Source organism: Aristolochia californica, unplaced genomic scaffold (genome assembly GCF_029961685.1).
Source record: "Aristolochia californica isolate CCGP_79_NKW_82.1479 unplaced genomic scaffold, dmAriCali1.0.hap1 SCAF_11, whole genome shotgun sequence".
Lineage (NCBI taxonomy): Eukaryota > Viridiplantae > Streptophyta > Magnoliopsida > Piperales > Aristolochiaceae > Aristolochia > Aristolochia californica.
Genome location: NW_027181782.1, coordinates 31,209,111 through 31,222,760, shown reverse-complemented (window position 1 = coordinate 31,222,760; position 13,650 = coordinate 31,209,111). Strand labels below are relative to the sequence as shown.

Below are 13,650 nucleotides of genomic sequence, written 5' to 3'. Positions count from 1 at the left end.
ACGGATGGTTGTGACAGTTACACGTGGGTATCAGCGATTGATGGAGAATCAGATAAGCGGCGCACTCGGTAAACAAGGTTGATAATGACGGGCCTGGCCGTACCGACCAGATCATGGACGTCGGCTCACCTTGACTTGTGTCTATAAAGAGAGACGTGTCCGATAAGTACGCCTCACTCCAATTTTTCTTCTCTCATAAAGCATAAAAATTTCTGTCTTATCTTTCATTATTTATTATATTTTTATTTTGTTTGTAATTTGATCATAAACACTTGATATAAACGCCAAAAAATCAATAAAATATAATTTTTTAGAATAAAAACTGTTTAAGAAAAAATTATTATTTATTATTTATTATATCTTTACCATTTGATCATTTATTATTTATTATATTTTTATTTTATTTATAATTTAAACATAAACACACGAAAATCTATCAAAAACATTTTTTTAGAATAAAAATTGTTTAATAAAAAACTACTAAAAATAATATCAACCATCATCACTTCACCGAGCAGATAAATAATAGGGCAAGGCTGATCCAATACAAAAAACCATTTGGGCCAAAACGGCTATCTCAACCGTTCGTCTGATCATTAATCGGACGGTTGACGTAACCATTTTACATGTTTCGCACCAAATAATTTTTTGTATTGGATCATACCTCAACCCATAGTACTCAATAACAACTTGTATAATACTTTCATTCTCTATTCCAAATTGAATATTCTTCTAGTAAAAATTCCAAGACAATTATATGAATAGTAATACAAATAGCTTGCAGGCATTACAACTCAATTAAGACATAACAAGAATCTGCTTAGTTACAAGCCTGTATCTAATCACTAGGAATTCCCCATTTGCTTCACTTCCAACAAATTAGAAACAAATAAATAAAAAATTGACACCAAGTATTACTCAAACTTTACAGGCAATCTGTAAACCTCATATTTCATGCATATACGGCCAAATGGTACTGATTGGGGGGTCAACAAACCCTAGAACTTCATATGGCAATTAATATCGAGATGTAAATGCAAAAGCACACATTTTTGTTGTTCTTTGCATGCAGAATGTAAACCCTTCAAGGGGATAGGCGATAGTAATTCAAACCTTTGGGCATTTCAAAACCTGACTCTTGGTTTATTGGAATACTGTGATCCATTTCGAGAAGAACTTTCTGGCTCCAATCCGGTAGTCTTATTCATAGATCTTCTCTCTCCCTCCCAATTTCTTTCAATAACCAATCCTCTTTTTTCATTTCCTAGTTGTTTTGATGGTCTCCACCTTTTTGGCTTATTGTCCAAATTATAAGAAAGTGGTTGCAGCCCCTGTAAATCAGGTTCAGGTACAAAGCCACTTGGACGCTTGCTCCCGTCCATCTTCCTGAATGTTATAGATATCCTGGAGGGGAAAACCAGGGCATTAGGTAACCAAGCTGGCGTCTGTTGAAACCATCAAACTTTTGCATGGGAGATGTAGGCAGTCAAGCGGGGAAATTTTGAAAAGTAAATATAGTTACAAGTCTCCAAAAATATACATATAGACAAGTTACCTTTTGGTAGGAACTGCAGGCACACAGTGTTTTGCAACATCTGCTCCGTTACCCTTCAAAACTAGGACAGACCTGTAAAACAATCATGGTTTCAATTTTCTGGGTGCAATTTGGGGCTACAACAGAAACGCTTAGTACGTTTTTTAAGGTGCAAGTAGATGTGTATGACCAGAGGTGGTAAGGTCATCTTGGTTGAATAGCATTGACAATGAATCCATAGAAGAGGGAGCTAAACCCAACATACACATTCAGAGTTGGGATGTTTCACTCTTCAAGGTGGGCTTGCTGGGTCCTTGCAGATTCATGTTGGTTGGTTAAAAAAGGATAAACCAGGCATGAAATGACTGTCTATCAAGTAAAGAAATAGAAAATTTTACGTAACTTTCATTTCATAAAACAAGTGCTCATAAATTCCCCTGAGTAAAGTTGAAGATTATGTACTAAAGGCACTGAACACAAGCACATTTCTGATCTCATGAAATTTCTATTTCCTACAAAACAGTTACCAAGAGTTCATAAGTTCACAAATTCACACTGGCTAGATAGTCCAAGTTACCCATTCTAAAACATGAGAATTAATGATTCAGCCTGGTAAAAAAATTGTGGAACTCATATGCCAATCATACTTACCCAACTGGCAAAGGAATTGCAGTTGAACCAGAAAACTCGCCAGGCCCTGCAATTCTTAAGTCTGAACCAAACAGTATATTGCATTCACTGAGAAATGAGACAGTACAAAATGGCCGCACAAAGTCACGGTGGTCAATATGAGGAGGTATGCAGTCCCCTGGTTCATAAATGTTGACAATACAGCTATCAGGTACACAAGATGGTGGTAAAACATGCCAACTAACGAGCCTCCTTATTATCACTTTGAAAAGATGAGGTAGAGGATCCACAACTTCATGTTGGAGAATGCCTGGCGGGTTTCCATTTTTGTCCTGTTTTAATAACCATATCACTGAGGTAAGAACATACAATTACTGAGTCTGGACAAGCAACTGAACCATTTGAATGAAAACAAAATAACATACTAAGTTTACCACTGCATAATTGTAACAGCAACCAAATTGGATGGTCACCCGTCCTTTTCCACGCATCCATTTTTGAGGTTCAGAATATGTACGCTCTGTAAGTTGAAACAAACATGAGATACATTAGTACTTGCATTTGGAAGAAGGTAAGTAGTTAGTCAGAGGAAATATATACTAGATGACAACACTAAAGCAGCAATCAACCAAAGATTTTACACAGACAAAGTTGTGATAGAAACGAATATTTATTTTACTTTCTCAACAAAAGAGCAGTTGAGAAAATGAAAGGACGTGAATACTAGTCACACAGTACCAGACTGAGCTAGGAAAGTGAGGAAACAACTTTAAGGCATCAGATGAAGATTCCAGATTCTGCCCTCAGGGGAGAGGACTACACAACGTTCAGGCATTAAAGTTAAGTTCAGCCAGGATGTTACCTGTTTCAGTTAAGAACCAGACAGATTCATCACCTTATACCATTACTGCAATATTAAAAAGTGAAAGCCTGACCTACATGCATTTTTCCAGCACACATGACAATCAAACATCTCATCAACATCTTTTTCCAAAACATAGTTACTAAATAGTCACAGAAAGAGACAGACAGATCATTCAAAAAAAAAAAAAAAAATAGTGACAGAAAGAAGAACACTTGAATTTCCTTAACAAGTAAATTTCATGTAAATAGCAAGGAGATGGAGATCCTAGTCCCAACCAGTAGAGGGTATCTCTGAATTTCGACAATGTCTTGAGGCCATTAAACTCTCTCATGAAATAGATTATACCATCTCAACCCCCAAAATTCTGACACATCATGGCAGCCTTATAATAATAGTGAAGGAGTTGCAACACCCTAAACCACTTTTAGAATTGGTTCTCCTTAATAAATGTTCCATCCAGAACCAACTTGACAATTCCACCCGCAATGGAGGAATGAAAAGATGGAAGAATCAGAAGCTTGCCAGTATCTACAAGGCATAATATCCAATTTTCTCTTCATTGTAGACAATTGAGATGAGACTACACAGACTGGAACTCCAACAGGATTTAGTATAACAGTGACAAAGATTAGGTGGCTGCCTAAGATTAGGAGGTAGACAAAGATTAGGGTTTCATCAATGGTCATGATCCTTACTCCTTATTTCTTTCTTCTTAATTTACAGTAGTTTGACCATATTCATGTCATACAGAAGTGGAGCTGGTCAGCTCCTTAACATGGTCTATAATTGGCTGCTAACTAATCATTTTTATCTATATATTGTCAAGTTGAACCAGGGACATAGGGAATTTCAAGTGTTGGCGGAATTTTCAATTATTGTGAACAGTAAATGGACACATTCTGTTGTTGCAATTTGATGAAATGACTTTGCATTCTTGAGCAAGTTCATTTTTTCCGGACAAGAAACTATCTCAAGAACGGCACTATCTCAGGATGGGATACAGCTGATTAATCAGCAGAAATTCTTTTCACCAAATTCTTCATATGGTAACAATAGCTCATCACATTTTGCTTTTCTGTGATTCCTCAAGACAAAATTACATTATGTACATCTACACCCTGTAAAGGTAAATCTCAGGATTGGGCTCTATCAAATCCTCTCAAGACATATCCGTCTGGAGTTACTAGTTGTCAGTTTCAATGCCAACTCTGTGTTAGTTTATTAAATATGTCATAATGCGTGATGGAACTCATATTTGGCAATTTCAATCATAAAGAAAATAGTCTGTATAAGCTTTATGCAGGAAAAATTCAATAAAAAAAAGCATGAAAAATCTTTCAGGGAACTTCTTCTCTTTTTAATAACATGACTCAATGACTTGGATCACCAAACCCAATACTTACTGTTCCTGAAAAAACTTCATCAAAAACATGTTATTTCTTGTAACACATTCAACACCTAAGACACAAGCTGCCTTCACAACCAAGAAAATTGTAGAGCTCAGCATTAACAAATGGGATGATAAACTTAATAATGGCAGTCTGTTCTCATCTAATCTTCAATGTAATACCCAAATAACAGGGATAACAATTTATTTGCCAAATAATGATTACCTGCAAAGCCTTGCCTAATGTACAGAAGTCAATGGCTGAACCTGACAAGATCACACTAAAGTGATGACCAGGGATGATTTGAATGTCAAATGAGCCATAATCAAACCTGTTAAAGAATAGTCCCACATGGATTAGTGGGTACAAAGGGGTTTATTAGTTGAGAAAGAGGCTTTCAAACTTGTCTAGTCATTTTGGGATAAGTCTTAAACCTAACTCGGTATCAGAACAGGTGCTTATATATGGCCCTCCACCCAACGTGTCCATGTAAAGGAATCACAAAATAGGACCAACACATAAGGGGGAGTGTGAAATAATAATCTCACATAAATTAGTGAGTACAAAGATCTTGCGTTTATTAGTTGGAAAAAAGACTTTCTGACTTTTCAAGTCATTTTAGAATGGGTTTTGGATCTAATTTACATAGTATCAGAACATGTGATCATATATGGGTCTCTACCCAAACTGTCCAGGTGTAAGAACCACAAAAGAGGGCCTACACACGAGGGGGAGTGTTTAAAAATAATCCTAGATAGATTAGTAAGTACAAAAATCTCGGGTTTATTAATTGGAAAAGAAACTGCATAACTTGGCTAGTCACTTTGAGATGGGCCTTGGACCCCAACTTCACTCTTTTTTTTTTTGGATAAATCAAATATATCGGTCTTCACGAGTTGACCATGAAAATTTTTTCCATTCATTGTAAAAGCAATCTTTTCAAATAAATCATCTTGTATAACTACGTTTCCCTAGAAGCTAGAAAAGAGCATATACTACTATAACGAAAAAACTAGAAATATTACGAAGTTGGGTCCAAACCCATCCCAAAATGACTAGCCAAGTTTGGAAGTCTCTTTCCCAACTAATAAACCCAAGATATTTGTATTCACTAATTCAAGTGAGACTAATATTTAACACTCTCCTTCACTTGTATACCATCTTTTGCGGTTCCTATACATGGACTCTTGGGGTGGAGACCCATATATGAGGACCTACTCTGATACCAAGTGAAGTTGGATCCAAGATCTATCCCAAAATAACTAACCAAGTTAGGAAGTCTCTTTCCCAAGTAATAAACCCAAGATATTTGTCCTCGCTAAGCCATTTAGCACTATTCTTTAACAAAACCCAAACCATAGGAACTTAGATTTCACTAGCTTAATTTTTATTTTTTAATATTTGTTTGTTTATTTTTTAAAAAACATTTTGTTTTCATTTATGAATAATTTTCAAATATGGCCCTTATAGATGCCCTATTTCCAAATGCAACCTATGACATTACATATTTCTCAATAGGGTGTTGTAACTCAAATCTAATGGACAACTAAAACAACATCGTTAATAAGTCCTTACACAAGATTTAAAATTAATAGTTTCCCTATAATAAAACATATTTAGTTCTAATAATTTTTCTTTAGTAGTAGTAGTAGTAGTAATAATAATAATAATAATTGTTAAAACTTAGGATTCCATGATGTATAATAAAAGTAGAAGAAGAAGAGTCGTGGATAGAAGGTTTAGAAGGAGAAGAAGAAGAGTGACGAATCTGGAGAAGGAGAAAGAGGCTGGAGAATTAAGGTTACGGACTTGTCCAAACCCTCCCCCTTCAATTGTATTTATAGATATTAAAAGTATTAATATAACAAGAATACCCTTCACCCTAGTAAGAGTGAATAAGAAACATAAATCATAAACTAATTACATCAGAGTAGGGGGGGACGGGGGTGAAGGGTATACTTGTAATATTGGTATCTATAAATATACCTTATGGGAGAGGGTTTGGATCAAGTTCATAACCTCTTCTACTCTAGTTTTCTCCCAATGGCGACTCTCTCATTTTTCTCCATGACCTAAATTCATGGAGTCCTGAAAATCAACATCTCTAATTACATCAATCATGATTATCCAAATCTACATAAATCAAGGCAAGATAAATTGATTATATTAATCAAGGAAGATTGCCAAATCTTCCAACACATGTGATAAGGATTCTAGTTCGTGTGATGACTCATCATGCCACCTCACGAGATCATGGTGGGTCCCACCAACTCATGTGATCATGGTGGGACCCACCTTGTAACAATACAGTAAGATAGTTAAAAATCCAATAAAAAACATGAATTGGAAAAGAAGACTAAAGAAAAAATGAGAAACTCCTCTTGTTTTTTTTTTTCTTTTTCTTCTTATTTTTCTTCTTCCTCCCATTCTTCACCTTTTCCATCTCAGACATTTCCCCGCTCTGATACCATGTTAAAACTTAGGATTCAATGATATATAATAAAAGTAAAAGAGGATTAAAGGGTGAGAAGAAGAAGAAGAAGAGTTATGGACATAAGGATTAGGAGGAGAAGAAGAGTAACGAATTTGGAGAAGGATAAAGAGGCAGAAGAATTAGGGTCATGGACTTGTCCAAACCCTCCCCCTTAAGTTGTATTTATAGATATCAAAAGTACTAATATCACAAGAATACCCTTCACCTTAGTAAGAGTGAATAAGAGACATAAATCATAAACTAGTTACATCAGTGTCACCCTAATTACATCATATCTTCCAACAATAATAATACTAAGAAAAACAACAATAATAATAATTTCCCCTACTAAGGAGAATGGAATGGGAGGTGGCCACTCTCCCATCCCTTCTTGTCATTAGGGGGAAGGGTGCCAATGCCTCTCCTTCACTCCTACATTGGGGAAACTTGGAGGCACACATTGCCCCCTTCATTCCATGTAGAAAGCCAGGGATAGGGCAGCCTCCACACCCCTTACTCTCTCTATTTGATAAACAAAAAGAAGAGGGAGGCTGCAACCTCCTCTCTCCATCAAGAGAAGAGAGGAGAAGGGGGCAGAGGACCGTCCTACTCCTCTTTCTAAATGGAGGCAGCTGGTTCCCCTCCTTCTTGGTGTGGGCTCTTGTTTACAATATTTTAAATTTAATAATTATTAAAGTTGGGTCTAGGTCTATCTCAAAATGACTAATCGAAGTTAGGAGGTATATTTCTCAACTAACAATAGTAGGATTTTTCCTAACTCTTAAACTATGTGGGCTTATTCCCACTAAAACACCCCATCACATCTATGCATAAACAAGTAGATAATGAGTCTAAGGGGTGGACAACATAAAAAGCACAAACTACATGGGGCATAAACTAAGCCCAATACAACAAACACCCCTACACTGATATTTTCTCCTCAAGTAACAACCACAAGAATTTTCTAATCTTGGATCCATGCAAGGCAATTCTTAACTATTTTTTTAAAAATTTTAGTGCCTGTTTTATACTTAAATTCAATGGGTTCTATTGGCCTTATTTGGAAAGTGGCTATATTTGAAAATATACAAGCTAGTTGACCATATTAAGAAATACGGCATCTAAGAAGGTCACTTTTGAAAATTGCACTTCATTTATTTATTTTTGAGAAGTTTAGGTTCACTGCATGTCTTCAATAACAAGGAAAATAGTTATAGCACTCTTAGAAAATATATCCTGAAAAAAGTAACAAATAAACTCAAGAAATTAGGGCATTTGGCACAATAACCACATGGGGCACTTATTAGTGAGAACTTGAGATTAGTCTCACAGGGGCTACGGTTATTTTGTATGTGTGTTCATACAATCAAAATTATAAAGAAAAAATAAAGTCTCAAAAACTCATTGTCAACTCTCTAAAACTCAAGTCATTAAGAGATACTTACCCACAGTGAACATTCTCAATTGCTATTACAAGTGATAAATGTCGCATCTTTCCACAATGACCACTTTACTTGAGCTCTTTGTTTTGTGAATGATATTATTGTTTTATTTTTTATAATAATGAGAATGGAATTTATTGAGGAAGCACTGTATGAGGAAGGAATGTAAAGCAAATGAGAATACCCAAAGGCAAGAAAACCAAACTAAGAAAAGAAAATACAATGAAAGTAGAAGGGAGAAGCCAACAATGAGGTATTGCCAAGTGGCCCTATCCACAACCTATTGGCTATCTTGGGAGGTGTGCAACGAAGTAAAATAAGATTATTAAAATGTCCACAATCTCATCAGAGTACATCCATAAACAACCTAGAGGAGATTTCTTTGAGCTCATTATTGTTTAGATATAAAAGGCCCTTTCTTTGCTTCTTATCCACTGTCAAGATGTTCTCACACTGCTCCAAAAAATAGATGTAAAGGTAAATAAGATTGAGAGTTTACCAATCCTCTAAGTTTACGATAATAAAATATTGCAGCTCAAAGTCCTAGACATGAAAGAGATATCAAGCCACTACAATATGAAATACCCAAAAAAGCTATACAGTTATAGGCAGAAATATAACCATATCTTCCAAATATTTGCACTGTCTACATGTTTACACAGATAATGCTGGTGGATACATACTATTGCCTGCTTGATAACATAAATAAACGGCTTAATAAAAAATGCCAAATCCACACAGCAGAGAGAAAGAAATGGCATGTCCTTAATAACGAGAACTGAAAGCAAAAATAAAATATTTACCTTTCAGTTCACCATTCTTCCCCTTTTCTTGAAGATCATATACAAAATCAACAATCCTCTTTTGCTCAGCAGCACTGAAAACACCTGTGTGAAGCTCAAGTCCATCCAAGATATTAACAATCTTTCCCTTAACCCTCTCCAAGCAAATGAAGTCTTTCTTTCTTTGGACATTCATAAACCGAATATGCTCTCTCTGATCTCTAGGTAGTGAAGGCTTCTTTTGGTTGCTCGTCTCTTTTTCCCCTGCTATTTCGCAGTCATCTGCCCAAGTCCGTGATAGTGAACCTCCTCCTCCTCCCTCTTCGTGCTCATCCTCTTGTGCCATATCAGCCCATGACAAACGAGTAGCGGGAGAGTCATAAGTTGGATCAGAGGCAGTTGAAATATGATTTGCATTTTCATACGACTCATTCACAGTATCTTTCCAGCTCCCAATTGAGTTCGTATCACATGTGCCATGACTTTGGGGAGAGTCTGGACCGTCTTCCACTGGACCGGGGTTATTGTCATCACCAACATTCTCTGGGGGTTCAAGCTTATGCTCTGATGGTTCAAGATTATTCTCTGATGATTCCAAATCATCAGAAGCCCCTGATTTCCCAAGAAGAACGACCCAAATTAGCATACTTCAAATTAAATATCATAAAAAAGAGTCTCACAGTACTCAACGATTTCAACACTTAAAAGACTATCAACAAAGTGCAAAAATTTACAGAAGTTACTGTAAAATTCTTTATTTTCGATATTAAAAAAATACATTCAGAATATGTTTACATATAAGGGAACGAATCCCGTTTGAAATTAAAATTACAGATCCGTTATTGTTGGATCATGACCAGTTAATCTCGATCGTAAGACCCGTTAAGTTTGGATCTTCAACACTCCCCCTCAAGTTGGAATATATGTTAATGATACCCAACTTGCCGAGTAATGCCTCAAATTGGGACGAACTCAATGCCTTAGTAAATAAGTCTGCAATTTGGTCGTTGGTTCGTATGTGGGCTGTCTTAATCATCCTTGCTTGAATCTTTTCACGAACTAAGTGACAATCGATTTCGATGTGCTTGGTTCGCTCATGGAAAACCGGATTTGCAGCGATGTATAGAGCAGCTTGTTTGTCACAATACAACATGGCTGGTTGAGTATGTGTGATTTTCAAGTCTTTCAAAATGTTTTTCAGTCAGGTAATTTCGCAACATGTAGCAGCCATGGAACGATACTCTGCCTCGGCAGTTGATCGAGCCACCGTTGTTTGCTTTTTTGTTTTCCACGAAATGGGTGATTATCCAAGAAATATACAATACCCTGTTACTGCCTTCTTGTGTCCCTACAACGAGCCCAATCTGCATCGCAAAATGCATTTAATTGGAGTATACTTGTAGAGGATAATACCTGTCCTGGAGTTTGTTTCAAGTATCGAAGAACTCTATGTACTGCCTTAAGGTGTGGTGTACGTGGTTTTTCCATAAATTGGCTTAGAACATGGACAGCATAGACCATATCTGGCCTAGTGATGGTCAAGTAGATCAATCTTCCCACAAGACGCCTGTATGATGAAGGATCATTTAGGAGTTCATCATCAGATTGTGTAAGAGCCAAATTTTGCTCCATTGGGAACCTCATAGGTTTTGCTCCTAGAAATCTAGCATCTTCTAATATCTCCAATGCATATTTCCTTTGGGAGAGGGTAATCCCCTTTGAAGACCTTGCTACTTCTATACCCAAGAAGTATTTGAGCTTACCAAGATCCTTAAGTTGAACTGCTTGGATAATAACTGTTTCACTTCTTCAATATGTTGCGGATTGTTACCTGCCAAAATCACGTCATCAATATATACAAGTATTGTTGTAAAACTGCCTTTGTGGGATTGGACGAATAAAGAATAATCTGCCTTTGACTGATGAAACCCAGCAATCTTGAGGGTTGTGGAAAACTTAAAAAACCACTGTCTAGAAGTTTGTTTCAAGCCTTATAGGGACTTGTTTAGTTTGCACACTCGAGTCTCCCCCTTTCGTCCAAAACCAGGTGGTAGTGACATGTAGACATCTTCATCAAGATCACCATGTAAGAACGCATTGTTGACATCGAGTTGGTGAAGATGTCATCCTTGAATAGCAGAAACACTAAGTAGGACACAGACAGTAACCAGCTTGGCAACTGGGGCGAACGTCTCTTGATAGTCAAGTCCTTCAATCTGGTTGTATCCTTTGGCGACTAGGCGAGCTTTGTAACGCTCGGTGCCATCAGATTTGAGCTTGACTTTGTATACCCATTTACATCCAATAGGTTTCTTGCCAGGTGGAAGAGATGTGAGCATCCATGTGTGGTTAGCCTGGAGGGCTTGAATTTCATCATGCATTGCTTGACACCATTTAGGATCCTTCATGCCTGTAAGAAACTAGTTGGTTCTTGTGTAATGGTTAATGAAGTGGTAAAAACTTTATGAGAAGGGGATAACCGGGCATAAGAAAGAACGTGAGAGAGGTCATAAGGTGTACCTGTTGTGGTGACCACGTTAGAGGCAGAAGATTGTTCAAGTCATGACGGTAGGGTCGCTTCCACATGAAAATCCTGAAGGAAACTGGGTCGCTTAATGGGCCTGGTAGAGGGGCGACGAGTAGGAGGTGGTATGGTCGTGGGAGAAGGTATTTGGGGGGAAAAAGTATAATCAACATGGGAAATGTCAAGATTTGGTGACGGAGGAGGTGTGTCTGATAAAGGTATGTCTGGTAGAGGGTCATCATAAATAGCAGACATTATAGGAGGAGGAAACATGAGACTCTTATTTGCAGCGGAAAAATGTTTAAGAGGGAATTCATTTTCAAAGAAGGTAACATCTCGGGAGATAAATACTTTATTGAGTTGGAGATCATAAACCCTATATCCCTTTTGTCCATAAGGGTACCCAAGAAAAATGCAACGGATGGCACGTGCATCAAATTTGGATGGTTTGTGGGTGTGAGAAGAGGCAAAACATAAACATCCAAAAACTCGTAAATGAGAGTAAGTGGGATAATATGAAATAACTGTTCATAAGGTGTTTTACCTTGCAAGACTGGGATAGGTGTCCGATTTATGAGATAAGCAGCTGTTAAAATGGCATCTCCCCAAAATCGTTTAGGAAGGTGTGCTTGAAAAAGTAAGGCTACCATATTGAAACCAGTTGCGCTATAGCCTCGAGGTGTTAGTGAAAGCGCAACATGAATATAAGAGGGATCGGCCCGGTCGATATTAAATTCTCAACACTCCCCCGCACGTTGCCATTTGTGGCTCGTGGAAACAGGTGAGAGCGAGACTCGAACTCGGGACCTACCTTGCTCTAATACCATATTAAAACCAGTTGCCCTAAAACCTCGAGGCTATAGCGCAAATATCGGCTTAAATGATATTGGCTCGGCTCGGCTCGGCTCGGCTCGGCTCAAGCTTTGGCTCGGACCATAAAGCGTTGATTTAATTCAATGCATTAGTTGTAAATATTTCTTCTTCTCGTCTCTGCAGACAGAGAGCGAGGGAAAATAAATCGGCCTTCGGAAGGCACAGTAGCGGGACGGCGCAAGACGTCGGAGCGCGGTTTGCGAGCGTCGTCTATGGCAGAGGAAGGCCGGAAGGCGGTGGTGGGGACAGCGCAATGACCGGATCTAGGAGACCTTTGGTGGAGAATAAAAGAGCTCTTGTTGCGTCTCTTGACGATCGACGCAGGTTTATCTCCGTCCGTCGAACGAGGGTTTGGACCTCGACGGAAACGTCGCCGGAATTGGAAGCGGCAACGAGACATACGAGAAACAAAAAAAAATAGAAAGAGCGATCTCAAGATCGTCGCTCTGATACCATGTAAAATTCTTTATTTCCGATATAAAAAAATACATTCAGAATACGTTTACATATAAGGGAATGAATCCCGTTTGAAATTAAAATTACAGATTCGTTATTGTCGGATCATGACCAATTAATCTCGGATCGTAAGACCCGTTAAATTCGGATCTTCAACAGTTACAATTTATGAAAAATATAACAAAATAAGTTTTATTGAAAATTGCAAACAAATAGAGAAGAAAGAAAAAGGAAGCAAAAAATCAAAAGAAAGAAGGATCTCGAACTGTATCCTGTCAATAGAGCGGAATTTAAACCTGGATCAAGCGAGCGCACGCGGTTAGTGAGGATTCCAGAACAACCGGGGCAGAGATCCCTGGTAAGAAAAGGGAGCCAGTTGGTTAGAAATTCGGCTGCAATTTTAAGCTCGGAGGCGTGGTAATTCGAAACAAAAGGATCGACGGAGCCGCTTTTGAGGTCGCTCATGGCTGCTGAATCCGCTCGGTTGGACGGAAAATACTTGCGACTGAAAAAACCACTGAAAGAAGCTGGGAAAGCATCGAGAGACCAAGTCTACGGCCTACAAAATTTTCAAATAAAGCCTATCTGCTTGTATAAATTTTCAAGTACAGCCCCCATACATTTTTTATTGGAGTGCTTTTGGAGTCCTACATGTATACTGTGCGAAAAATCCTCCTTCAAGA

At 37.8% G+C, this 13,650-nt stretch overlaps 1 protein-coding gene across 3 annotated transcripts; it reads right to left on the bottom strand.

The window, feature by feature from the left end:
* Positions 1–752: 752 nt before the first annotated feature.
* Positions 753–13,643, bottom strand: LOC137944195 (RNA demethylase ALKBH9B). 3 transcript variants are annotated; one of them, XM_068789770.1, is made up of 6 exons: positions 13,264–13,643; positions 9,136–9,726; positions 2,590–2,684; positions 2,186–2,496; positions 1,556–1,627; positions 753–1,404 (listed from the first exon to the last, which is right to left on the bottom strand). In XM_068789770.1, exons 1-6 carry the CDS (start codon positions 13,430–13,432, stop codon positions 1,125–1,127), a joined length of 1,518 nt encoding a protein of 505 aa, XP_068645871.1. In that variant the 5' UTR covers positions 13,433–13,643; the 3' UTR covers positions 753–1,124. The 3 variants fall into 3 exon arrangements, with proteins under 3 accessions (XP_068645871.1, XP_068645872.1, XP_068645873.1); XM_068789771.1 differs by having other exon boundaries at positions 2,599–2,684; XM_068789772.1 differs by lacking the exon at positions 753–1,404 and having other exon boundaries at positions 1,552–1,627; positions 2,599–2,684.
* Between the last annotated feature and the right edge of the window lie 7 nt (positions 13,644–13,650).